Here is a 27,531-nt window from a genome sequence, read left to right on the forward strand (position 1 = left end):
TCATAATCTGGGGCTCCAGGCTCCCACTGAGCGCCAGTTTTGAGCAAAGCTCCAGCCCAGGCTCCTGTAGGTGGAAAAGGGGTATCAGAGAGGCAGCTTGTGCAAGGGGCCTAATCAGAGTGCTTCCCTGAGGAATGCAATGCCCTCGAAACTGATAAGCCCATACCAAAGAGTAGCAAAATACTCCCCCTGTCTCCTGAATATGACCCCGATCTCTTCAGAGAGTCCAGTCTCCAGTGTGACAGAAAAAAGATGACTCTCAGCCTTCTAGGAGATGTTGCCTGTCTTCATACCTGAGAGAGTCCAGTCTCCAGTGTGGATCCTCCAGTCCAGCAGAGAGCAGCTTCATTCCTGAGACTCCTGGATGATTGTAGCTCAAGTCCAGCTCTCTCAGATGGGAGGGGTTGGAGCTCAGAGCTGAGGCCAGAGAGGCACAGCCTTCCTCTGTGAGCAGACAGCCTGACAGCCTACACATACACGCACGCACGCACGCACACACACACACACACACACACACACACAGTGATGTATTTTTTGTTTGCAGTTCTTGGTGATAAAACAATATTGATAATTCTTTCAGTTAATAATGGTCTGTTGAATAGTAACAGTGATCCTGACCTTAGAGTCTCCAGACTGCAGTGTGGACTCCTCAGTCCAGTACAGAGCAGTTTCATTCCTAAATCCTGCAAGTCATTGTTACTCAGGTCCAGCTCTCTCAGAATAGAGGACTGGGAGCTGAGAACTGAGGCCAGAGCTTCACAGCTTCTCTCTGACAGGTGACAGTCACTCATCCTAAAGGACAAGAAGACATGTGTAAATGTTTTCTGTTCTATCTGATGTCATTACCGGGCACCTGGCTGCCTCCGTGGGGACTGCCATTTCCAAGCCGAGGCAGAGCGCTGGCTGCTGGCTTGAAGTGTCTGACCAGCCGCGATAAGAGCTGCGGTAAATAACAATATTCCTGGCTGACTTCCTTCCTGACTTTAACAAGCCAGTTATGTCCTTTGCATTCTACATTAATGAAGATATTACCGTTTGTTTTATGTTGTATGTTACATACTTAGTGACTAAATATATTAACATTTATGAGCTAGAAAAGTCTGCCCAGGTAGGCACTAGGCAGCCATCTTGCCTGCTCAGAATTTTCTCCAAGTCATGAAGACTGATTGACAGCTGTCATGTCATGATATGATTGGTTGAAATGGGGTAAACAAATTGATAGTACTACCTGATTTCAGCAAACTGTAGATGACTGTTATGAACTCTTGATGAATGAACTTTTGATGTTGAAAAACTAAAGAAATTAGATTTTTGTGATTCTTTTCTTTGCATACATTGTTAAATAGGTGCATGTATAACCAGGAATATGACCTAAAATAGGAAGTCATTTTTCATTTCAGCTCGACTTTAATGTCATTATTTATTACTTCTCCTGACAGACTGTATTGATGAGGCTAACTGACCCTTATATCTAATGTCATTATTGTATTATTTCTCCTGACAGACTATTTATGAGGCCTGGTCTAAAGCAGGTCCAGTTTGTTTGCATGGTGCTGTATACTGAGCTGACGGGAGCAGGGCTTAAAATTCACTTTGCAAACTGGGGGGGAATTTCCCCCTCATGTTCTTCAGATAGGGGGGATTTATAGATTTGGGGGGGTATCTATAGACTTTGGGGGCACTTTTTTGAGCCAATACTATAACCAACAAATATCTGCTTCTCATGTCCGATAAGCGATAATTTCCCATTTTGTATTTGAAAAAGGAAGTTCCTAACCTGCAGTTTATGCACACCTGAGTCTAAATTACTATGGCTTTTGTCATTGTGTTTTATCTGCAGACTAGGAGCCATATGCTTTTTTACTTACTGTATTGAGTGATACACTTTAATAAAACATATGATATCAAAGTGTTCTTTGTTTTGTGTTCACAATAGTGATGTTAGATTTGGTTAGGACAGAGCTCTGGAATATTACAGTTAAATCATCCATCTTTGCTCACTACATCTGCCTTTCTTACTGTCATGTTACTGGCAAAGCCATTACGCCAGCTCTGGGAGTATGAAGTGCTTGGAATGTGCGGATATTTGGTCACAACAAATATGCTGCTTGCCGAGCGGGGAGGCTACACCGCTGCCTGAGGTAATGTTCAGCTAAAAGTCCGCCCTCTAATGTGTCCGACCAGTCATCCGTATTCAGCAAACGTTCATTCCGCTCTGTCGGCTTAACATTATAGACATTTGTGCGCAAACAATTGCTTCTCCTGCATTATAAATGACAAATCTGCGGGAATTAGCAAAAATATGTGCGATTCTCGCAATCCAGTGCCAAATTTGAAGCCCTGCTGGAGCACTAACACTGACAGGGGAACTGGTTTGATTCCCACTAACAATGTATTCACACATGGTGCTGTAAGCTGATTGGATGAATAAATGCACCACAACGAGCCATAAATGCTTGTGCGAAGATAAAGTTGATATAAATTATGAAACTAACAAGGGAATTTAAATAATATCAAATATAAACATGCGAAACAAGCTGAAGAATTGAGGACAGACAAAAAAGATTACACAGAATGACACAAAAACAGCTCAAAGGTGTGTTTTCCAAAGAGTTAGAGAGTGAATCTGCAGCCTCAGTCCCCCGGGAAGGCTTTCCACAGTCTGGAAGCCCTGAGGACTAAAGTGAAACCAACTTCAGTGTTGAGTCTGGAGTGACGGAAAGCCAGGAGGAGCTGAAGATCTCAGCTGGCTCTCAGCTCACAGGGTAAGAGCGCCACAATGTAATTCAAAACTAGCCTGCTTTAAATGTGTTGCATGACATTTTCACATGAATTCTCTAACTGGGAACCAGAGCACAAATGTTAAAACTGGGGAGATGACGACGATGACGATGATGTCACCTTCCCATTGGTTAACATCTAGTTGCTCTATTCTGAAGCAGCTGGAGATGTGACAGTGAATTATGGCTAAGAGAAAGAGAGAGAGGTGCAGTAATCTAATGACAGGATATTAGAGCATGGATGATCTCCTCTCAGTCACAAAACTCACTAACAGTCAAAACTGTTTTGAGAGAACATACCTTAGTTTGGATAAATGTGTTGAATCAACTGAGAAAAACTGTCAATTGATTTTACCTGATAATCTCCAGTCTGCAGTCTGGACTCTCTAGTCCAGCAGAGAGCAGCGTCCCTCCTGAATCTTGCAGGTTGTTGTATCTCAGGTCCAGCTCTCTCAGATGGGAGGGGTTGGACTTCAGAGCTGAGGCCAGAAAATCACAGCTGCTCTCTGACATGCTGCAGCGACTCAATCTGAACAATAAAGAATAAAGCAAGTAGCTATAAAGTAAACTATTCCTGAAAGTGTTCAACAATCCAGTGTTTCATAATCCAATGGACTTCAGCATGGTGTCAATGTGGATCAGCATCGTGTTGGCTGTATAGTCTTTCCATCTGAAACCAGACAGGCTGTCACACCTCTGTCTCAGGATCGGTCCATCCTCCTTGAACACATTCTGTAACTGACCAGATGAATAAATCTGATTTTTGGGCCCTGAATGCATAGTTTAAATATTTTGTTAGATGCAGAATCCACTTTTTATTGGAACAATATCTTCATATGGCAGTTCCTCTGGAAATAAGTGTGATAAAAAGCTGAATTTGAGTTGGATGGGGTACTTAACTCTAACTTAACCCTGACTATTTAACCCTGACTTTGGTCAAGGAAGATTCAGAAAACACAGGATAAGATGTTCATAATAATTTGTGCCAATGGATGGTAAGCACATTGTCAGTGGCATGGAGTTGACATGCAGGGATTTTCAAGTGGGCCTTCCTTGATGTTTCAGTGATGAACCCAGTACATCTCAGGAGGGCTCGACAATGACTTATAGCATCCCAGGGTCATCCTGTCCCTGTGCTTCACACGACTGCTTTGACTGACTTCACAAGAAGTATTGGTCAATTTGAGGCTCCCTCAATCACCTTCTCCTCCCTTGAAGGATCTTCAACCCCCTTTCTGATGCTTCTTTCTTCTTCTGTGGTGTTTTATGGCAGTTGGCATCCTTTATGTTGCATTACTGCCTCCTTCTGGATTTATCCATTCACTGTGTCCCTACAATCTGTCCCTGGTCTCCCCTGGGCAGCAGCACATCATCGGCAACCCTGATGCTACTAGCCTCAGCAGGTAAATGTTTATGACATCACTGATGAAGTCACAATGTATATGACCTCATCAGTGATTTATGACATGACTGTGGCAACCTGAAGCTCATAGCCTTATGTTGCTCCTGATTTTTGGTAGTTTCTTGTGCTCGATGATGACTTCTAGCGTCCCAGGGTCATCTCCTGTTGTATAGCCATGAGTGGGTGTCCCTAACATACTGAATCAGTTGTGGACTGCTTCCCTTGTTGCCAGCTGTCCTTTGACAGCAGTCTCTAGATGAGTCTTGCAAGTGGCATAGGGTTGAACGCACCAAGAGACAGGTCTGGCCAAGGACACTTCCCTGTTAAAGGGCTCTTTCCTTGCTGCCACCTCCAGGTGCTTGCTCCTGTTGGGGAATTGTTTGAATTTACACGACCTTGCCAGTGCAGTAAAGTTGCCATGTGCTTGTCATGTGATAATTGTTTCAATTGCTGGGTCTGAAAATTGAGAGGAAAAATTGGGAGGCAATAAATTGAAAAACGTATTGCCTCCCACACTCTCACATGAAAGATTTGTCCCCAATAGATGGAAGCCATTTTGGAGAGATTTGACTGAAAACTAAGCCTCTAAAACCGGATCCTGTCTGATTTCAGATGGAATGATTCTATACAGACATCGGCAAATTACAATATTCATATAATATTCATATCAGTACTTTATTAAATATACTGTCTGACCTGAGAATCTCCAGTCTGCAGTGTGGACTCTCCAGTCCAGCAGAGAGCAGCTTCACTCCTGAATCCTTCACGCCATTGCCACTCAGGTCCAGCTCTCTCAGATGGGAGGGGTTGGACTTCAGAGCTGAGGCCACGACTTGACACTCAGTCTTGTCCAAATTGCAGTCTCTCATTCTGAATAAAAAATAAACAAGGGGTTAGACTTCAGAGCTGAGACTAGTCCATCCCATTTCTCTTATCTGGTATCTCCTCGGTCCTTATCCTCATGTGAACAGGAAGTTGTTTTTGGTCCATCATCTTGAAGAGCATCTCAAAGCTCTCTTATCCTGCCAAGTGAGGAGAAATCTGCGAGGAGCTCTGAGCAAGGAGACACCAGAGCAGGATAGGAATAGAATTTCCCAAATGCAGGGTTGCAGGGGAATATCCGAAATGCAGGGTAGTCGGGGGACTCATTAATCATCAACACTACAAATGAACAACACCACTTTAAGTACTCTGCCCCGTAGTGCAAATGTGAAGAAGCTTAAATTAAGAGAGAAACAGCGCAAGTGTTAAGTGTCTATGATACTTATATAACGTTAATGTAAGAACATGGGGAACCTAAGTTAAATTAAATTAATTAATTATATTCAGCCACAACCCATTTTAGTTGTGAAGGGAAAGGGGGGGGGGGGGGGTTAAAAAAGTTTTACTTTGTTTTCGAACTTCGGATTCTCACACTATGTCAAGCTTCTTCTCGCAGCGAACCTACTGGATAAATGACAATTTTCTCAAAGAATTTAATTTTAAGATAAAACCATCCATTACACCTGAAGGTGTCTTGGTACTGGCTATGACAGCGAGTGCGGCAGGGTGGGCCCCCGCAGCAGCCTAGGCAGGCATCCGCGAGTGCGACCGGGGCTCCGGGCTGCACTTAGTTGCTTTCCTTGGGGGGGGGGGGGGGGGGGGGGTAGAACACACTCCCGCCCAGTAGGTTGAGGAGGAGCCCCGTGTTTCCGCTGGCGAGCCTTACCAGAGGGAAGTGTTGGCCAGGGCCGTAGCCAAGATGGACATCGGTTGGGCAGAGTCCCAGCCCCCCTGTCTCCTTACTGCAGGATTTTTTCAGGCCCCCACAGCCCAGCCCCAACGTTGCATGCCCCTGTGCCGTGACGTGTGGGACACCATACGGGCATCTTGGGGGAGGCCCCAAGAGGCCAGGGTGGCAGGGTGAAACACCCGCACTGTGTTGATTCAGACCATATATTTCTAACGTTAAATCTATATGATCTAAACAGGCCTATGGATTTTGGACATTTAGACTGGGATTACTCGCAAAAAAGTCATGCAGGTTTTAGGCTATGCTGCGTATGCTCATGGTCATGGAGGCAGAAATGGCAGCAGAAATCAAATGACTGATGATGTGAATCAAAGCGGTAACTTTAGACAGTCCTTCAGTAACAGACTCATATCCAATGCAGACTTTGATTCTGACATACAGTAAAGCTCCGCTAACACTTTGATGTGTGCTTTCAATGAATGAGGAAATAAGCGTGTCTGATGCTGTAAAATCTGGAGCTGTCCATATTGCATTGTGATTGGCTAGTTGTTACAAGCCATGCCTCTTTTGTGGGCAGGAGCTCCTGTTCATACACAACAAAGCCAAGTGTATAAAAGCTCTCTAGCCAATCAGAGACCTTGTTACATAGCTCATTTGCACAGTTTGGAAAGACAAGGACCAGGAGAGTCATGGGCGTAAATGGCATTTGAAATTGGGATTTCGAGTTGCGATTTGAAAATGGATTTGAAATTGCATTTTCAAATCCATTTTCAAATCGCAATTTGAAGTTCTATTTTCAAATCCATTTTCAAATTGCAATTTCAAATAGGAATAAGGAATTGACCTTTTAAATGGCCAATTAAAAGATGTATTCGTAATTACATTTTTAAATTGACTGTTTAATAGGTGATTTTGAAAATAAATTTACTAACTATTTAATAACTATTTATTGATGGATTAATACTTCATTTGTGAATTCGTTTTGAAATTACTCTTTTTAAATGTACAATTAGATAATGATTAAGGAAACACTTCATTACATTCCAATGTAATTCTGGTCCTTCAAATTGGATTTCAAATACATGTCTAATTTGCAAATGAGCTCTCAATAACTGTCAGCCTAAATGAATGCCTGCAAAACTGTTTGCAGTCTTTGGAGTGTTCCTGTAATAGTGGCTCTACACTGTTCTATACTGTTGGTATTCACATCAGGACTAACCGAGCCGTCCTGCAGTTCCTCACAGCTGGGACCAGTCTGCTTCGTCCCCACACTGTTGTGTTGTAGGCCTCCAGGTCGAACACATCTAGAACCTCCTCTGACATCTGCAGCATGTAGCCCAAGGCTGAGCAGTGGATTACAGAGAGTTTCTTCTCTGATCTGTTCTCTGACTTCAGGAACTGTAGGATCTCCTGATGTACTGACTGGTCGTTCATCTCCATCAAACAGTGGAATATGTTGATGCGTCTGTCAGGAGAGGTATCATTATCAGTTTCCATCGCCTTCAGGTTGCTGATGGCTCTCTGGATGCTTTCTGGTCTGCTGTTTGTCTGACCGAGCAGGCCTTGTAAGAGTCTCTGGCTGGACTCCAGTGAGAGGCCATGAAGGAAGCGGACAAAGAGGTCCAGGTGGCCATTATTACTCTTCATGGATTTGTACATGGCTCTCCACAGAAAAGCATCCAGGGATTGGTCACTGTCTCCATATCTAACTTCATCACCATATTCAGCTCTTCTTCCCCCAATTCCCAAGAATGTGTCCAGTATGTTCTCATCCTGGTTTGTGTGACAGTGGAAGATGTAGACAGCAGCCAGGAACTCATGAAAGCTCAGATGGACAAAGCAGTACATCTTGTACTCGTACAGCCCACACTCTTCTTTAAAGATCTGTGTGAACACTCCTGAGCACTCTGAGGCTGCTGTGACATCAATGCCGCACTCTGTCAGGTCGGCTTCATAGAAGATCAGGTTGCCTTTCTCCATCTGCTCAAAAGCCAGTTTTCCCAGGGAGAGAATCATCTTATTGGTCTCTGTAGTACAGTGTGAATCTTTCTCAACTCTCCCAAGTAACTTGACATTCTGCCGTTTGGTCTGAACCACCAGGAAGTGGATGTACATCTCAGTCAGTGTTTTGGGCAGGTCTCCTCTCTCACTGGTTTTGAACACAGACTCCAGAACATTACCAGTGATCCAGCAGAAGACTGGGATGTGGCACATGATGTGGAGGGTTCGCGAAGTCTTTACGTGGATGATGATTCTGTTAGCCTGCTCCTCATCTCTGAATCTCTTTCTGAAGTACTCCTCCTTTTGTAGGTCAGTGAAGCCTCTCAACTCTGTCACCACGTCAACGTACTCAGGAGGGATCTGATTGGCTGCTGCAGGTCGTGTGGTCATCCATATGCGAGCTTTGGGGAGCAGTTTCCCCCTGATGAGGTTTGTCAGCAGCACATCCACTGAGGCAGGCTCTGTAACATCAGTCAGGATGTCATTGTTCTGGAAGTCTAGAGGAAGTCGACACTCATCCAGACCGTCAAAGATTAACACAACCGGGAACTTGTCAAACCTGCAGATTCCTGCTTCTTTGGTCTCAGGAAAGAAGCGATGAAGAAGTTCCACCAAGTTTAGCTTTTTATCTTTCATCAGATTCAGCTCTCGGAAAGTGAACCGAAATATGAACTGTATATCCTGGTTGACTTTTTCTTCAGCCCAGTCCAGAGTGAACTTCTGTGTTAAGACTGTTTTCCCAATGCCAGCCACTCCCATTGTCATCACTGTTCTGGTTCGTTTCATTCTTCCAGGAAAGGGTTTAAAGATGTCTTCATATCTGATTGGTTTATCTGATTTCTGGTTTCTGGATGCTGCTTCAATCAGTCTGACCTCATGTTCATCATTGACCTCTCCAGTCCCTCCCTCTGTGAGGTAATGCTCTGTGAAGAACTGATCCATAACTGTTGACTTTCCTGCTTTAGCAATGCCCTCAAACACACACTGAAACTCCTCCTTCAGGTTGGATTTGTGTTGACGTTGGCAGATGTCAGCATGAGTCTCTGAATGAATAAACAACAGATGTGAGTAAATAGTCATGCAAACATTTCCTGATAATTTACACATTCCCATGAACTCTATTCAGCTCAGTACTGGTGGGTGGACAAACAGGTCCTGACTGGTTGTAAGGTATAAGGTAGCTTTTGTAGAATAAATTATTATTCCTGAAGCATGAGTTTCATGCAACTGATCAGATTCCTTAAAGACACATTCCCACTGTGGTGATTCCCACAAAGCTCTGCTAGCTGGTTCCATTGGCAACTTCTATGTTAACCAAGCAGGTAGCTGAACTTCTCAATTACTGCTGATTATGTTCATGTATGTAAACGACTTCGGGGGAAACTTTTCAGACAATGCATATGCATTGTGATTGTATAAAAGCCCTGATATCCCTGAGGACCTGGCATCACCAGACCAATTCACTAGAGCAAATCAAACATGAGCTTGCAGATTTGTCAGGTACCCAGGCTACCTGGACCTTCTTTACTGGGGTTATGGATAAAGTTATGATGCAACATGTACACGGCTGCATTACACTTGTCTTGTAGAAGGTACTGTCAGGTATTATTGTTATATTGTGCACAACTGTTATCAGTTTTTGTCACGATACCTAACCCCGACCTGCTGCAGAGGCACTGAACTACCTGGCTGACCCTGCACCCCACCTAGAGGCCGATTTGAGAATTCACTCACTGGGGAATAGTGCTGTCCCGATGATCATATAATTGCGATCACGTGTTTATATTAAATATATTTCATATTCAATTATTTTCTAGTCGTCTTTGATCTGATTCCATAAAGTTCCTAAGTTTAGCTTTATTTTTTGTTTTCTCTGAAATAAATACACCCATATACTGTAGATAAACTCAAGCGTGTGTACCTGTCTCCCAAATACTTTCACTACTCTAACAAACTTTTAAATGAAAACTGCCCTGCAGTAAGAGATTAAACTAATATGAACCTAGCACACTCTTTAAGATGTGCTGACACCAAACAGTCTATCCTTCCTGTCAGCGTCTCAGCTTCTACTTTTTGACACTCTGGACTGTCATAACCTGCTACAGAAGATCGCTCTGCTACAAACAAGAAGAGACTGCAAGACACACTTCAATGTGTTCCGTCAGTGAGTTAAAACAGCCTAGAGCTCAGGCTCAGAGCTGCCAGATTACACCTCAAACCTCTGTAAACCTGAACCAAAACCAAAGAAACTGAACAGTCCCAAAAACTACAGCTGGAAAATAGATTTGAACCATTATTGAATGTGGGAATCAGAAATGTTGACCACTTTGATCATTTGCACGAGGAAGAACGGCAACGGACTAAGTTGCACAACAATATAGATTCAGTTTTTCGATTAAATTTGCAAGTTAAACATTACAAATTCAAATGATCGGATTCAAATTCAGTTTTTAATGCAGTTAAAATTCAAATATAAATAATTCAATTTCACTTTCTAGTGACACCTTCTGTTTTTCTGCCCACATCTTCCACCCAATTAAGTATTTCTTGCTCTTTGATGTTCTACTGTTAATCACTGTCCAACTTACCATTTTCTTGATTCTTGGGTTTCTCAAGGTCATCTGCAAGAAGCTTCTCTACTTTCTTAAGAATATCATAGAAGATATCTTTGCCTCTATCTCCACTAGCATTCAGTGACTTATAGAGTTCCCTCATCTTATCCTGAGTGGTAGGTTTAGACATGATGTTATCGTAGGCTTCTCGCATGATAACATCCTCAGTCAGGAGCTTATCCAAGATTGATGGGACCATGGTGACTCTCTGGATCAGCTCAAACCGGTGTTTATCCACAAAGTGCTTCTCTGAGGAGAAAGGGAATGAAGAATGAGCTGATTTGAGTGAGGATAAGGCTAAAACTATCTTATATCAGGCTACTTTGCTTCTGAAGGATTACAACATGAAGGCTTTCATTTGAAAACAATGTTTATGTCTGCTTATTTTCTATCTCCAAAATGTTACTGTCTGAAATCCATCAATCAATATTTCTAAATCACAGATAATCCAATCGTCAGATTTTAAGGCTGGGGGAGCCGAGTAGGTTAGGCTAGGTGGAATAGTAGGCTGTTTGTACTTTTCTTGATATTTGCTTTAAATAATTATGTTCTATGGCTGCTTGATCTAATTCCTTAGATTAGTTTTTTTTAAGCCAATATTAACCTGTTTTCATCCATTTAAAATAAACAGACATTTGTATTGCTGTAGAAATTATTTGTGATGGCCACACCTCTGCTCAGGCAGCTTGTGTGGCAGTGGGCTATGTCACTTCTATCAAAATAATGACTGTTGTCTTTGAGCTTATTTTTCTGGCCACTGCTCCAGCTGCTGCCAAAGACATAAAAACATGAAGCAATGCTTCTCTGGTGCAGATAAACAAAAATGGAAAAGGGACGTTTTGTTGAAATTTTTTGATCAACAAATCAACTGTCACCAGAATTAGAACCAGAAGCACTGCCTATGTGCACAGCCCTAACTTGAAGGTAATGTAGCCTATAGGATGAATCAGCATGTTTGTAAACATATGGATTGGCTAATTTGGCTATACTTCCGGGTGCAACTGCTGTTTGTTTTAAACAGCAGTTCATGGTGGAACCATGCCCTCTGAACTCTAACTATTCTATACTTTAAGCTAGACACTCCATTTAAAAGGTATACTATGCAACTATTTCATTTAAAAAACATAATTATACAAATGTTTCCCCTCAAAATTATCAGTTCTGGCCCAGATAATAGTGTGGCAGTGTGTTTATGTAGAGAGACGCTGTGCCCTGTGTATTTTTGTGGTGCAACATTATTTTGTTTTGTTCTGTGTTTATGTGGTTGAGTGAGGCTGTGTTTATGTGGAGAGAGAGAGCACCGGTAAACCTATGTATAAGGATTTAAAAAAGTATTTTTAATGAAATAGTTGCATAGTATACCTTTAAACTTTAAATAAGTCACCACTTTTAGGACTCTATCACCTTAATTCAGCTTTCATTTATCTGTAGTACTCTTTGAGAAATCCCAGTTTATGTTTTATGCTTGTTACAACCTTTATAATGTGGGAGCCTATGGAGCAGGAACTCACTCAAATTCAACAGGCTCACAGGGCTGTTGTGTTTCTGTTGTGGTTGTTTTGATTCATAAAACATTCAAAATCCTTACTAGCAACACTCCACTACTGTACTGTACAGTCAACATAGTGATGTCATCAAGCAGCACTCTAGTTGATGAAAAGGTGAAATGTTGTTAATCTTTCTAGCAAATCTCTGTACATTTCAGAGATGAAAGCAGTGTCCTGTCTTGTCTGAGGTGAAATGCAAATGAACTAGAGTCACATAATCAAATGTTCCATGTCCTGTTTAGCACTACATACAGTACTAGTTAAATATTTGGATACACTTTCTCATTTAAGTGAATGGGAAGGTGTGTTCAAACTTTTGACTGGTAAAGTACATTATATACATCAGATGCTTGAGCTACTTCTACTCTCACTCACAAAGTCAAAATAAGTGTTGTGATGTATAGTTTGTGAGACATTAATGTTTGTTTGGCACAGCTTTTCAGCAGATTTCATAGTTTCTGCTGCAGTGGTGCCTGTAGCCTGTACTACGAAGCTAGTTTAATGCCTTATCTGAGTAAGTTTGAGTTTAAACCTGGTTTAGCCGTACTACAAAGCAAGTTAACTTTCAATCACCATGGCAACTGACGCTGCAAAGCTAACCTGGTCGCGACCAGGTTAGCTTCAGAGGATAAGATCAAAATCCATGACAGACCCATATAATCGGCTCTCTGGAGTCACTCACCGTTCATATAAGATCGCCATATGAAAAATAGATTGCAGTCAACTGAGAATATAACAAGAAAAACATTTGTGGCTCTGTAGGCTACATAATTAAATTAAGCCTACTTACCACTTTATGTCTTAACAGCTCAACTATGCGTGGAGAAATATGATCACTATTAATCACCGCAGCGCATATCATAGGCTAAACGGAGCCTCAAATGGAGTGAGGGTGATATTCTCCTACATGCCAGAAAAGCCTATACATATAATATAGATGGGATAAATATGGGATAGCCCCAATACTAAATATGCAGGCTTCTTGCATGTTTCAGCTGGAACTGTGTCCTGTAGGCTGTATGCCAATATATGAGCAAAAATAGGCTAGTTTTTATCAATGAAAAGTATGCCCGCATCGTCTCAATTCAGTCCAGCAGTTTTCTCTTTTATATTAGGATATCATTATTATAGCCTATATATGAATTATTCGATCAGTGCAACCACACACACATAATGAGTGATAGAGATCATTATTCATTGAGCATGCTTTCTAAATCTATGGTCTAAATAGGCTTACAGATTGTGGAAATTTATAGACTGAGATTACACATTTAATGTACATTTACACTCGCACAAAGCTGTAGGAGACAGAAATCGCTGATCAAAGTAAATCAAATGACTGATGTGAATACAAGCGGCAGCTTTAGACAGTCCTTCCCCCAACTATATCCAACGCGGATTTTCATTCTGCCATAGGTTACATTAAATATCCGCTAAAATCTCTGATCCCACTGTGGCTGCGCTTTTTCATTCAATGAGGAAATGGGTGTGGAAATGGGTGTGGGCGTGGATCAACTCAGCTGTTCATAATGTGATTGGCTAGCGCACCTCTTTCGCGTGGACGCGCGCCTGTGCACGAGCGAAAAACGTGCGCGTGCACAGGCAGATCCCAGGTCCACTTACCTAGTAGAAAACCAGTGTCGTAGTATCAGTTAACTAGATAGCTTTGATCCTGTTCAGTCAAACCAGATCAAAGGGACTTATCGCGGATCTGTTAAACTAGCTTCGTAGTACAGGCTCCTGGAAGTACTTTGTTGTTGTTGTGATATCACACAGATTCGCCCTATTGAAAGGATGGGTTGTAAAAGGTGAATGTTGGGATGGGACCCTGGGTCCCTCTGTTTGCATTAGAGCCCCAAATCACTAAGCTGAATGCAAATGTCAGGACTCCACTGCACTTGCAGACTCGCAGACTTTGCGGGATGTGAGAAATACCCAATTTAGCCATAGTCTGGTCCTTATTTACAAACCTTTCTGTATATGAATGTGTGTAGCCTACATGTTGTATAGAGAGCCAAAGTGAACATTACTCCCTGCCTCTCTCAGCGTACCAGAATCTGAAAAAATACAAATGGCAGTGAACGGTGGAGATGATACTTTTTTTATCCCGTTTGAATTGTGCCACGGGGGACACATATCATGTTTGTCAATGTAAACAATAACTTTCCAAGTCAAGTTTGGGGGGCATGGTGGCACAGTGGTAAGCGCTGTCGCCTCACAGCTAGATGTGAGGTTCGATTCCCACCTGGGACGCTGTGAGCGCTGAAGGAGTGCGTGCCCGTCCGCATGTCCTCGAGTGCCCACTGCCCGGGTGGGGTTGTCAAAAGGGCCTTTCTGTGTGGAGTTTGCATGTTCTCCCCGTGCCCCCTGGGGGTTTCCTTCATAAAGGAACCCCACACCAAAACATGCAATATCCTGGTCGCTGAAGTGGTGCCTCCTCTGGTCGTTAGGGGCGACTGTTCGGAGGGAGAGGAACTCATTGGAATAGCGTGAGCCTCCCACGTGCTATGTCCCACCGGTGAAGCTTCCCCTGTCAGGTGAAAAGAAGCGGCTGGCTAACTGCCCATGTCTCGGAGGAAGCATGGAGCCAGTTTCGGCTCTCCCCAGATCGTCAGAGGGTGGAGCAGCAACCAGGATAAATAAATTAAAATGAGCACCAATGGGGGATAAAAATGGTTTGTGGTAAAACTGTGGCACTACAGCGGCGATCCTCAAAGTCCGGACTCCGGTCCGCATCCGGACCGAGACACCGTCCTATCCGGACCGAGCCCTACAACCTACAAATCATTGATAACTTACATTTTCACGGAGCGTTTCTATTTTAACCGGCACATGCTTTTATAGTATTTACGGTACTACTGGTTTATCTGCCAGGAAGCTCACAGACCAATGCACGCAGTGTAAATCATCACACGTGATGCTACTCGGCCAATCAAATAAGCGAATCGTTTCTCTCTGTTGCTTCGAGTGGTGCTGCTTGACACACGGACGGAGGGGAGGCGACGCGAGGCGAGAGATATTGAGATAGTAATTTCACGTGGTGTGCTCAAAAGAAACCACTCTTACATGTCCATTCATTGTTCTTACGGGCAGATTAAAACCAGTATGTCTCGTGTGAAGTGCGGTGCGATCCTGACCGGTCTATGGAAGCGCCACACATGAGCAAACACACACACACGCCAGGGCACACTCACTGCCCAACGCAACAGCATGCAAGGTTGATCGACAGACAGACAGACAGACAGACAGACAGACAGACAGACAGACAGACAGACAGACAGACAGATAGATAGATAGATAGATAGATAGGGAGCTCACTTCTCTCAAGAGAAAAGGTTGTTTGTTGGCTGAGAGTGTTAAATGTGAAATGGGGAAAGGGGAAACTTATTTCTCTTAAATTTAAGCACTTCATTTTAAGATGCACATTTTTCCAAAGCACTCTGTTGTATGTTATTTTTAAATGCATTATTTTACTTGAAATGAGAAAAGAGAATTTATTTATTATAGTAGGCTAGTTATGTATAATTAATCCAGTTAAATATGAAAACTGTAAATAAGCATTGTTGATGTTTATTTTGATTTAACAGTCAGTTGTTGACTACATACAGACATTGTACCATTAGGCTACTTCAATCATTGAGTTCAATGGCACTGAAATCATAGCGTAAGCTACGTTACAATGTTCCGGACCTTTGCTTGAGGAAATTTTCTCTAACTGGACCTCTTTGGATTTTAATTGAGTGCCCCTGCACTACAGTATAAGTTATAAATGAGAAAGACTACGCACAACCAGTCACATAAGGGTTGTTGATGGTGTGATTGTGCAAGACGAGAGATGCAGTCGATTGACAAAACGAAACCTTACATTTCGGTTTCAGGACAAACTGTGACATTCTTGACATACACAGTTCTCTTTTAAATGGACAAAATTTACATGTGGAGCTCATGGCACAATTCAAACGGGATCAAAATAGTATTGTCTCTCACCATTCATATTTTTTCAGACGCTGGTACGATGATAGAGGCAGGAAGTGACGTTCACTTTGGCTCTCTATAGAAATAAAGGCGGCTAAAAGTGGCTTTACCGGCTTATAAATTATAATGTCACACTAAGTACGACTGAAGTCCACAAGTCTGGAGGGTGGACATTTAGATTCAGCATCAGTCTGCTCGTTTCACCTACCTGCCATCATGTCTTCTACCTTCTCTTTATCCGTCGCCATCGTTGCTCCCTGGTAAAATCACAGAAATATTCACAATCACAAGAATATCATTGTTAATGTAATCGTGATATAAGTTCTATTGTCTGATACTATCTTCCCCTTCATTACAAACACACAGTATCCGGTACATTATGCATTTCTTCAGCTTCACAACTGACCCAAACTTTCAGATGTGATGATGTGTTACTGCACGACAACAGTGGCCCCGGCACCATCATATTTCATAGTACGGACAAGCCATTGTGCTGCTCTATTGATTTTCACTGGTGTGAATGAATGAATTAATTGATTGATTGATTGATTGATTGATTGATTGATTGATTGATTGATTGATTGATTGATTTAAGAAAGTTGTTAAAAATACAAATGAACAGATAAAGACACCGGTATTAAAATTGTTGAGGAATAAAACATAATAAAGTCCATGAGTTGTTTCCATTGTGGTCCTCGTTTGTAAAAACACGGTTGGCCCAGAATGAGCCATCCAAGATAGAATAAAACAGCACATCAACAATACACACATCACACACAGAAACAACAAACAACGAAGACAGTGTCCCTGTGTTTATCGTTTCTTTGAGTGTTTCTAAACAGATATGAGATCAGTTGTAATTATAATTTAGTTACATTGATTACACACTGACTTGTTGTACATGTACACACCTCAGCTGTGGAGTCCAGGTGTGTTTGATGCTCCTGGACAGACTGACCACTGGGGACTTCTGTCCTTTGCTGCTCAACTCTGTGGAGAAAACATGAAAATGAGGTCTCCACCTAAGTAAAACAAATATGTTCCCTCAGCCCTATGTTCCATCAGCTCTATACAGTATGTTCCCTCAGCCCTATGTTCCTTCAGCTCTATGTTCCTTCAGCCCTATATGTTTCCTCAGCCCTATGTTCCTTCAGCCCTATGTTCCTTCAGCTCTATGTTCCTTCAGCCCTATGTTCCCTCAGCCCTATGTTCCTTCAGCCCCATGTTCCCTCAGCTCTATATGTTCCCTCAGCCCTATGTTCCCTCAGCCCTATGTTCCCTCAGCCCTATGTTCCCTCAGCTCTATATGTTCCCTCAGCCCTATGTTCCCTCAGCCCTATGTTCCCTCAGCTCTATATGTTCCCTCAGCCCTATGTTCCCTCATCCCTATGTTCCCTCAGCTCTATATGTTCCCTCAGCCCTATGTTCCCTCAGCCCTATGTTCCCTCAGCTCTATATGTTCCCTCAGCCCTATGTTCCCTCAGCTCTATATGTTCCCTCAGCCCTATGTTCCCTCAGCCCTATGTTCCCTCAGCTCTATATTTTCCCTCAGCCCTATGTTCCCTCAGCCCTATGTTCCCTCAGCCCTATGTTCCTTCAGCTCTATGTTCCTTCAGCCCTATATGTTTCCTCAGCCCTATGTTCCTTCAGCCCTATATGTTTCCTCAGCCCTATGTTCCTTCAGCCCTATGTTCCTTCAGCTCTATGTTCCTTCAGCCATATATGTTTCCTCAGCCCTATGTTCCTTCAGCCCTATATGTTTCCTCCGCCCTATGTTCCTTCAGCCCTATATGTTTCCTCAGCCCTATGTTCCTTCAGCCCTATATGTTTCCTCAGCCCTATGTTCCTTCAGCCCTATATGTTTCCTCAGCCCTATTATATATGTTCCCTCAGCCCTGTTCCCTCAGCTCTATATGTTCTCTCAGCCCTATGTTCCTTCAGCCCTATATGTTCCCTCAGCCCTATGTTCCCTCAGCCCTATGTTCCTTCAGCCCTATATGTTCCCTCAGCCTCATGTTCCCTCAGGTCTATATGTTCCCTCAGCCCTATGTTCCCTCAGCCCTATGTTCCCTCAGCTCTATGTTCCTTCAGCCCTATATGTTTCCTCAGCCCCATGTTCCCTCAGCCCTATGTTCCTTCAGCCCCATATGTTTCCTCAGCCCCATGTTCCCTCAGCTCTATATGTTCCCTCAGCTCTATGTTCCTTCAGCTCTATATGTTCCCTCAGCCCTATGTTCCTTCAGCCCTATATGTTCCCTCAGCCCTATGTTCCTTCAGCCCTATATTTTTCCTCAGCCCCATCTTCCCTCAGCTCTATATGTTCCCTCAGCTCTATATGTTCCCTCAGCTCTATGTTCCCTCAGCCCTATGTTCCTTCAGCTCTATATGTTCCCTCAGCCCTATGTTCCTTCAGGCCTATATGTTTCCTCAGCCCCATGTTCCCTCAGCTCTATATGTTCCCTCAGCTCTGTTTCCTTAGCCCCATGTTCCCTCAGCCCTATATGTTCCCTCAGCTATATATGTTCCCTCAGCTCTATGTTCCCTCAGCCCTATGTTACTTCAGCCATATATGTTCCCTCAGCCCTATGTTCCCTCAGCCCTATGTTCCCTCAGCTCTATATGTTCCCTCAGCCCTATGTTCCTTCAGCCCTATATGTTCCCTCAGCCCTATGTTCCTTCAGCCCTATATGTTTCCTCAGCCCCATGTTCCCTCAACCCAATATGTTCCCTCAGCTCTATAAAACTAAGTAGCCTATCATAACTATGCAGACAACACCCAGTTGTATATAACTCTTTCCTCAGCTGACTATGCCCCCATATAATCATTGTGCCAGTGCATTGATCAAATAAATAACTGGATGTGCCAGAATTTCCTACAGCTAAACAAAGACAAAACAGAGGTGATCGTCTTTGGCCCCAAAGAACAAAGGCTTAAAATCACTGTACGCCTTGAGTCTCTATCCCTGAAGCCTAAGGATCAAGTCAAAAATCTTGGAGTTATTATTAAGTCAATTAGAAAATCTGCTTTTTATCATCTTAAAAATATAGCAAGAATTAGGGGATACATGTCCAGACAGGATCTAGAAAAACTAATTCACGCCTTCATAGTAGGTTAGACTATTGCAATAGCCTTTTTTCTGGTCTCTCCAAAAAAGAACTTCAACTCATTCAGAATGCTGCTGCTAGAGTTCTAACGAAGACTAAGAAAGCTGATCATATCACTCCAGTTCTTAAGTCCTTACACTGGTTGCCAGTGTGTCATAGAATAGATTTTAAAATACTGTTATTAGTCTATAAATCACTTAATGGCCTAGGCCCAAAATACATAGCTGAATTGCTCCCACGCTACGAACCGTCTAGAACTCTTAGGTCAACAGGGTCCAGCTTATTAACTGTCCCTAGGATCAAAACAAATCATGGGAGGGCTGCATTTACCCACTATGCTTCTGCTAGCTGGAACAAATTGCCTGAAGACCTCAGATCTGCCCCAACCTTACTTACTTTTAAAAATAGACTAAATACTTTTATGTTTACCGTCGCTTTTAACTGCTGACAGCTACTATGCAAACCCAATGTGTCCTCTATAAGTTTTTAGCTCTTTCTGCAGCTGCTGCGCCTGTTGCTTAATGCACTTTTTATACTCTTTTTAAAGTTTTGTTGTGATGCTTTTAAATGTCCATTTTATTCTCTTCTTTTATTTTATTTTCCTGTCAACCATTTTATGTGAAGCACTTTGAATTGCCTCTTTGTATGAAATGTGCTATACAAATAAACTTGACTTGACTTGACTTGACTTGACTATATGTTCCCTCAGCTCTATGTTCCTTCAGCCCTATATGTTTCCTCAGCCCTATGTTCCCTCAGCTCTATATGTTCCCTCAGCTCTGTTCATTCAGCCCTATATGTTCCCTCAGCTCTATGTTCCTTCAGCCCTATATGTTCCCTCAGCTCTATGTTCCTTCAGCCCTATATGTTTCCTCAGCCCTATACAGTATGTTCCCTCAGCCCTATGTTCCTTCAGCCCTATATATTCCCTCAGCCCTATGTTCCATCAGCTCTATATGTTCCCTCAGCCCTATATGTTCCATCAGCTCTATATGTTCCCTCAGCTCTATATGTTCCCTCAGCCCTATATGTTCCCTCAGCTCTATGTTCCCTCAGCTCTATGTTCCTTCAGCCCTATATGTTCCCTCAGCCCTATATGTTCCCTCAGCCCTATATGTTCCGTCAGCTCTATGTCCCCTCCGCTCTATGTTCCCTCAGCTCTATATGTTCCCTCAGCTCTATGTTCCCTCAGGCCTATGTTCCCTCAGCTCTGTATGTTCCCTCAGCTATATGTTCCCTCAGCTCTATGTTCCCTCAGCTCTATGTTCCTTCAGCCCTGTATGTTCCCTCAGCTATATGTTCCATCAGCCCTATGTTCCTTCAGCCCTATATGTTTCCTCAGCCCAATATGTTCCCTCAGCTCTATATGTTCCCTCAGCCCTATATGTTCCCTCAGCTCTATGTTCCCTCAGCCCTATATGTTCACTCAGCTCTATGTTCCCTCAGCCCTATGTTCCTTCAGCCATATGTTCCCTCAGCCCTATGTTCCCTCAGCCCTATATGTTCCCTCAGCCATATGTTCCCTTAGCCCTAAATGTTCCCTCAGCTCTATGTTCCCTCAGCCCTTTATGTTCCCTCAGCCATATGTTCCCTCAGCCCTATATGTTCCTTCAGCCCTATGTGCCCCCAGCTTTATGATCCTTCTAGGGCTGAATGAACATATAGAGCTGAAGGAACATAGGGCTGAGGGAACATATAGGGCTGAGGGAACATATAGGGCTGAAGGAACATATAGGGCTGAGGAAAAATAGGGCTGAAGGAACATAGGGCTGAGGGAACATATAAGGCTTAAGGAACATATAGAGCTGAAGGAACATAGGGCTGAGGGAACATATGGCTGAGGGAACATATAGGGCTGAAGGAACATATGGCTGAGGGAACATATAGGGCGGAGGGAACATAAAGGGCTGAAGGAACATATAGGACTGAGGGAACATATAGGGCTGAAGGAACATATAGGGCTGAGGGAACATATGGCTGAGGGAACATAGAGCTGAAGGAACATAGGGCTGAGGGAACATAGGGCTGAGGGAACATATGGCTGAGGGAACATATAGGGCTGAGGAAACATATGCCCTATGTCCCCTTAGCCCTATGTTCTCTCAGCCTATGTTCCCTCAGCCCTATGTTCCTTCAGCTCTATATGTTCTCTCAGCCATATGTTCCCTCAGCCCTATATGTTCCTTCAGCCCTATATGTTCCCTCAGCCATATGTTCCCTCAGCCCTATATGTTCCTTCAGCCCTATATGTTCCCTCAGCCATATGTTCCCTCAGCCCTATGTTCCTTCAGCCCTATGTTCCCTCAGCCCTATATGTTCCTTCAGCCCTATATGTTCCTTCAGCCCTATATGTTCCCTCATCCCTATATGTTCCTTCATCCCTATATATGTTCCTTCAGCGCTATGTTCCCTCAGCCATATATGTACCCTCAGACCTATGTTCCCTCAGCCATATATGTACCCTCAGACCTATGTTCCCTCAGCTGTATATTCCCTCAGCCATATGTTCCTTCAGCCCTATATGTTCCCTCAACCAAATGTTCCCTCAGCCCTATATGTTCCCTCAGATCATATGTTCCCTCAGCCCTAAATGTTCCTTCAGCCCTATATATTCCCTCAGCCCTATATGTTCCCTCAGCCCTATATGTTCCTTCATCCTCTGTTCCTTCAGCCCTATGTTCCCTCAGCCCTATATGTACCCTCAGCCCTATGTTCCCTCAGCCCTATATGTACCCTCAGACCTATGTTCCCTCAGCCCTATGTTCCCTCAGCTGTATATTCCCTCAGCCGTATGTTCCCTCAGCAATATGTTCCTTCAGCTCTTTGTTCCCTCAGCCATATGTTCCCTCAGCTCTATGTTCCCTACTGTTACCAGTGTCAGCACAGAGGAGCAACAGGTAGGATGCCAAAGCAAAATGCAGTTAGAGAAAAAAGAACTAATGAATTAACTAATCCTAAACCAAACCTCACAGCCTGTTCAGATTTTGCCCATTCAACACACAGTTAGGTGCCCATGCCGGACCAATTTTAGATCTCATGACTTGAGTCCGATTCTCAGGAGAGATCAGACAACATCTGATTAAAGTCTTACCTTTGCTCAGCAGAGGGCCCCCATCCACAACATCTGGGCCCAGGGGAGTCTGCTTTCTGGATCCTGATAGAAATAGGAGAGACAAAAGAAGTGCAGTTTGAACCTGAAGAGAAGCAGCATTTTGACCAGAAGGTCACCGGTTCAAATCCCAGAACCAGAAAGAAAACCTGTCAGAGGAGAGTGAAGGACAAACATTCTCCTCTTCCTCAACAGCTGCTATTGTTGTATATGGTACCTGTTTGGAAATACACTATTGTACCATCGCAGTGGTCGCAGTAATGGTTGGATTTTTCTGTTTGCACCAGTAAGTCCAACAAGATGTCCAATGAAAGCTGATAAATCCACATATTCCAGTGGTATTAGTCTGATCACTGTACGAGCAAAACTCACTGAACTAGCAGCCGAAGAATAACAAAACAGTTAGCAGCAAAGGCTAACATCTATAGCTACAAACTTTCTCTACATGAAAAATGTTAAGAGCAATGTTCTATTATTGTTAAAGGGATACGCCAATTTTGTGGGAGTATTGTCAATTTGCCATATCACCCACATAACCAAGATACACAATGCCTTTACCGGCACTCTCCGTACAGTATACAGTGAGCTACAGTCGCCCAGTTAGTTAGTATCACCAATGAATTGGGGGAAACGGTACAGCCGTTCAAAGTCACTAAAAACACAGACGGCAGCTCCGACTTGAAAACTTTGGGGGGAAAATTTACCCCGACTACGCTGGGAATCAGTTGTCTGACGTTATACAACAATGGCCGCAACCATGGAGTATGTAGTCCAAAGTATGAATACGGTAAGTTACATTCACTCAGTCCTCTCGATGTACCACTGTGACTGCTTTTGGGTAGAAGCTGTTCAGGTGACGAGTCTTTTTTGTTTGTTTATAACACACAGATTAATTAGATAGGTCGCCCACACCTTGGAGCGAACAGATCAACTCAGATGTCCATGTACAGACTGGAGCATATGGTCATCATGTACAGCAAGAGCTGTGGCTCCAGCCAAAGAGATGAAACCAGACAGCAGCTTTTCTCAAACAGAAGCAAGTCCCTCAGGAACCCAAGCTGCAATGATCCAGCATGTCAAAAGAGCACTGCTGTAGGCCAGCTTCTACTGGAGCCATCTTGCAGATGCCAGTAAAGCTTGTGCCGTCCTCCCCTGCTGCAGCTGCAACAAGTCATGTAGTGGGTGCTGCAAATGCTTTAAAGCTGGAGTCCATTGCACCTCCATATGTATGGATGTGAGGGTGCCTGTACCAACAATGAGGGCCAAGATGATGATATGATTTCAGAGCAACGTTTTGAGGTGGTAAAGCAGGAAATAATGCATCAGGTTTAATCATTAGCATTAATGAGGGCACCTGGCACTGGAACACCTAAACAGAATGGAAGCATAATTAATGGTATTAGTGTACAGCTGCTTTACTTCCTGCTTTTACCACCTCAAAAGGGTTGCTGTGAAATGGGTCCATTCTGGATATGGATATAGACAGTTTTCACAAAACTGTGTTGCTATAGGGAACAGTTTTTAACCTATCATATTTGTCCTGTCAGTTATTGTACTAGCAAACACTGCAACTGGAAGTAAGCTGGGAGAAATGTTCTGTGAAAAAGTATTGTGAGTGAAAATTATTGTTTGATTATTGATTGATTGATTGAGTGATTGATTGAATACTTTATTGACAATGAACACATATATACATATCATACATATATACATAGGCCCGCCCACCACTATCAAAATGATAAAAACACAATAAAGCTAAAAGCTTGTTTCCAATGCGGTCCTTTAAGAACATGTCTGTGTGGAATATGTACTGGTGAGTGGATCCCTGGGTGCGTGTAAGTAGTGCATGGTTAAAGTGCACTAGTCAAAGCCTGTAGGTATAGCATGGTTATAGCCAGGACATAGGGGAATTAAACAAAACAATCACAAATCAATGAGATAAGCAATTAAAAAGGAAACACACACAACAATTAAAATATACTGCTCAAAATCTAATAAAATCCAATCCAAATCAAATGCAATAAAATCAATAAGATGATGAGAACTAAAAAAAATTGAATAATTTAAACCCAGCTTGGGGATAGTGTTCATATTGGTAGCCATAGCCTAATATGAAAATTACTGTTCTACAATGTAGATCATTGGTTCCCAAACTGTGGTCCGTGGACCACCCGCCTGGTGCTCTGCCAGAGAATAACAGTTTTTACATAATACACATTAACCCTGGGAGTAGCCGGATTGGGCCGATTTTTGGAAATGTTGCACTATTTGGGAAATATCACAATTTTGAACATTTTCTTTCAGCAACTGCAGCAGGCTCAGTTTTGAAGCCAGAGTGAAGTTTCTGGTATCCTATGAAACTAGAAGACCTAATGAATCGATTTGTACCAACCATGTCATGCTATAGTTTGTCAGGAAAGTAGCTAAATAACACTCTAAGTTTAGGCAAAATTTTGGTGAGGGAAAAAAAAAACATTTAGAAAGGGGTCCTCTTTTTCACAGCGGTGGCAGGTGTGTGTGTGTGTGTGTGTGTGTGTGTGTGTGTGTGTGTGTGTGTGTGTGTGTGTGTGTGTGTGTGTGTGTGTGTGTGTCTCCATTTTGAACCAGCTAATAGCCTTATATTGTCATTTAGCCTTTCTGCTGCTATTGCATGGTTAATCAGCTAATTCAATTTGGGGGGGGGGGGGGGTATATGCAGTCGAAGATGTCCCTGGGGAAGTTGGTTTTGTACATAGTGGTACTTGGATGGAAAAGTTTGGGAACCCCTGATCTAGATAGATTCAGCCATAAATCTGAGTGTTCCAATGTGTTTCTAATGTTCAAAAAGCAGACAGCAAGTTTGCCAAAATAGGCAAAGGTTAAGGTAAAACTCATTTTCAGGTAGCCACCATCTTGGAAATATGCAAATTACCCCCTCGCGCACCCCCCCCCCACCCCCCCCACCACACACACACACACACACACACACACGCACGCGCACACACACACACAAACACACAATCGTAAAGATAAGCATTTCACCGTGTTTCTAATGACCAAAAAAATAATAGACACAAGGTTTGCATTTCTAGCTCATCTGGTTCAAAAGTGATAGCGGAAACCTTTTCCGGATGTCATGCCCTCAGCCTCATCTGCCCCCTATTTCTCCCTCTTCTTTATGTGTGTTGTATGAGTATGAGTGTGTGTGTGTGTGTGTGTGTGTGTGTGTGTGTGTGTGTGTGTGTGTGTGTGTGTGTGTGTGTGTGTGTGTGTGTGTGTGTTGTATGAGTGTGTCATGCCCTCAGCCTCATCTGCCCCCTAGTCTGTCTCCCTCTTCCTTATGTGTGTTGTATGAGTGTGTGTGTGGCATGATGCCTGCCATCACAATCAGCCTGCCTATATAAGCTTCAGCCCAACAGCCAGTCCTCGCTGGATTATAGACTCATGTACACGTCAGTGACGTCTCCAGCTTCTCTAGAACTTCTTGCAGTTGTTGTTATTCTGTTCTGTTCTGCTGTTCTGGTCCTAACCTTCTCCCTGTCTCCTTGCCCAGGATCTCCACCCTGCCTTCCTGCCTCAGACCAAGCCTGCAGACCTACCACCAGCCACATTCCAAACTACCATATAAACACCTGTTCTTCCCTGCTAACTGCCTAGCCTGCTTCTCTGCCTTTTAAGTCCAAACTGTTACACTGGGGCCCTTTCTCAATACCAAGAATGTGTTCTTGTTCTTGTGTTCTTGGGGAGAACATTCTTGCTAGTCATGCTTGGAAGAATGAACTTGCTAGGTCACAAGCACACATAACACTGTTGGCAGTTTGAGACGATGCGTTCTTGAGGGTATTGAAAACACGATTTCAGACCCCAGCCCGTCTTTATTGTCACACAAACACACTACAACACATGCATGGGGCCACTACACACACTCATGCTGAAATATGTCCTCTGCATTTGACCCATCCAGTCTTGTCCTTTCCTCCAGGGGGCAGGCCACTGACCCCCTAGGTCGCTATTTCTTTCCAGCGCCCGGGGACCTTCATTGGACCATCATTGGACCAACTTCAGATGTTGTCGTCACTGGTCGGATGACTATCTTCTGCATGTTTTTAGTGGGGGGTTATGTAGGGAGGAACCCCCTGGGGGGTACGGGGAGAACATGCAAACTCCACACAGAAAGGCCCTTTCGACGAGATAGCCCACCTGGGCAGTAGGCACTGAAGATATGGGGGGGGTCACAACTCCAGCGCCCACAGCGTCCCAGGTGGGAATCGAACCCAGGACCTTCGAGCTGTGAGGCGACAGCGCTTACCACTGCACCACCATCCCGTATTGCGCAATAGCAGCGCACAGGCCGCCTGCAGTACTACACAAATAGATTTTTCACCATAAATGTTCATAAAGTGGCAAATATTGAAACCTACTACCCTGCTTGTAGGCATCAAAAGTCATCAGAAATTAATTTAGTGATGAAATAAAACTTTAAATTGTAAAACATTTCCGGAGCTTATGGCGTCTTCTCTGCTGCGTTCTGCCTCCGCTTATGCAGAAATTAATGCTGGGATACGTGCCTTGCCAAGTTGACACAAGTCAGCAAGCAGAGCATCCTTGGTAAAGTGGGCATGTCGAGAACACATCCGGGAATTTTAAGCGTTCTTGGCGAATGTGAACTTTGCATTGGAACAGTACTTGGGCTGCGACTGATGACGTTTCACAGGGACACAAGAACACAAGAACACACAAGAACCCTTATTGAGAAAGGGCCCGGCCTTGACACCGGGCGGTAGCCATATTGGATCTGGCTGCCATGTTGACCCTGCGGGTCACTGGCTTGGGTAATGAGCCTCGCTAAATCAGTAGAGCATGTCCTGTGCTACTTTTGGCCCAAATTTGGTTATTTTACACTTGATTGGCACAAACTTAGTCTCATATCTCCCTAAGGCCCTTGACTAAAAGGTTTGAAAAGAGTGTTTTGCATGAGGTTATGCATCTAGTGATAATACATTTAGAGGCCACTATCTACTGCAATGCTATCACATATTGTTCAACTGTGTGTATTAACCTTATGTAGAAGAGACAGTCTGTTTTGAGAGACTAACAAGTGGGCGGGGCTACATAAGGTGTGTATACCTTGCCAAAAATCACGATAAAGTTGCTGCTCGATGCTTCCTTGACGCGCTGCTTCTGGTGTGAACCAAGTGTGTGTCCCCTCAGATGGCATCGACCAACGCTACTGCCTCACGGATTAATATAGATCCTCCTCTTACCTCTTAGCTTCTGTCCAGCTGTCAT

At 43.4% G+C, this 27,531-nt stretch overlaps 1 protein-coding gene across 1 annotated transcript; it reads right to left on the reverse strand.

Moving 5' to 3' along the window:
• LOC310773370 (NLR family CARD domain-containing protein 3-like) lies at positions 1-27,531 on the reverse strand (the record flags this gene model as incomplete). The annotated part of the gene is made up of 9 exons (XM_083633238.1): positions 1-64; positions 3,136-3,309; positions 5,597-5,625; positions 7,136-8,958; positions 10,504-10,776; positions 16,258-16,306; positions 16,951-17,039; positions 22,246-22,308; positions 27,507-27,531. 9 exons carry the CDS (start codon positions 27,529-27,531, stop codon positions 1-3), a joined length of 2,589 nt encoding a protein of 862 aa, XP_083489364.1.

The sequence above is a fragment of the Poromitra crassiceps genome (genome assembly GCF_964638095.1).
Source record: "Poromitra crassiceps genome assembly, chromosome: 3".
Classification (NCBI taxonomy): domain Eukaryota; kingdom Metazoa; phylum Chordata; class Actinopteri; order Beryciformes; family Melamphaidae; genus Poromitra; species Poromitra crassiceps.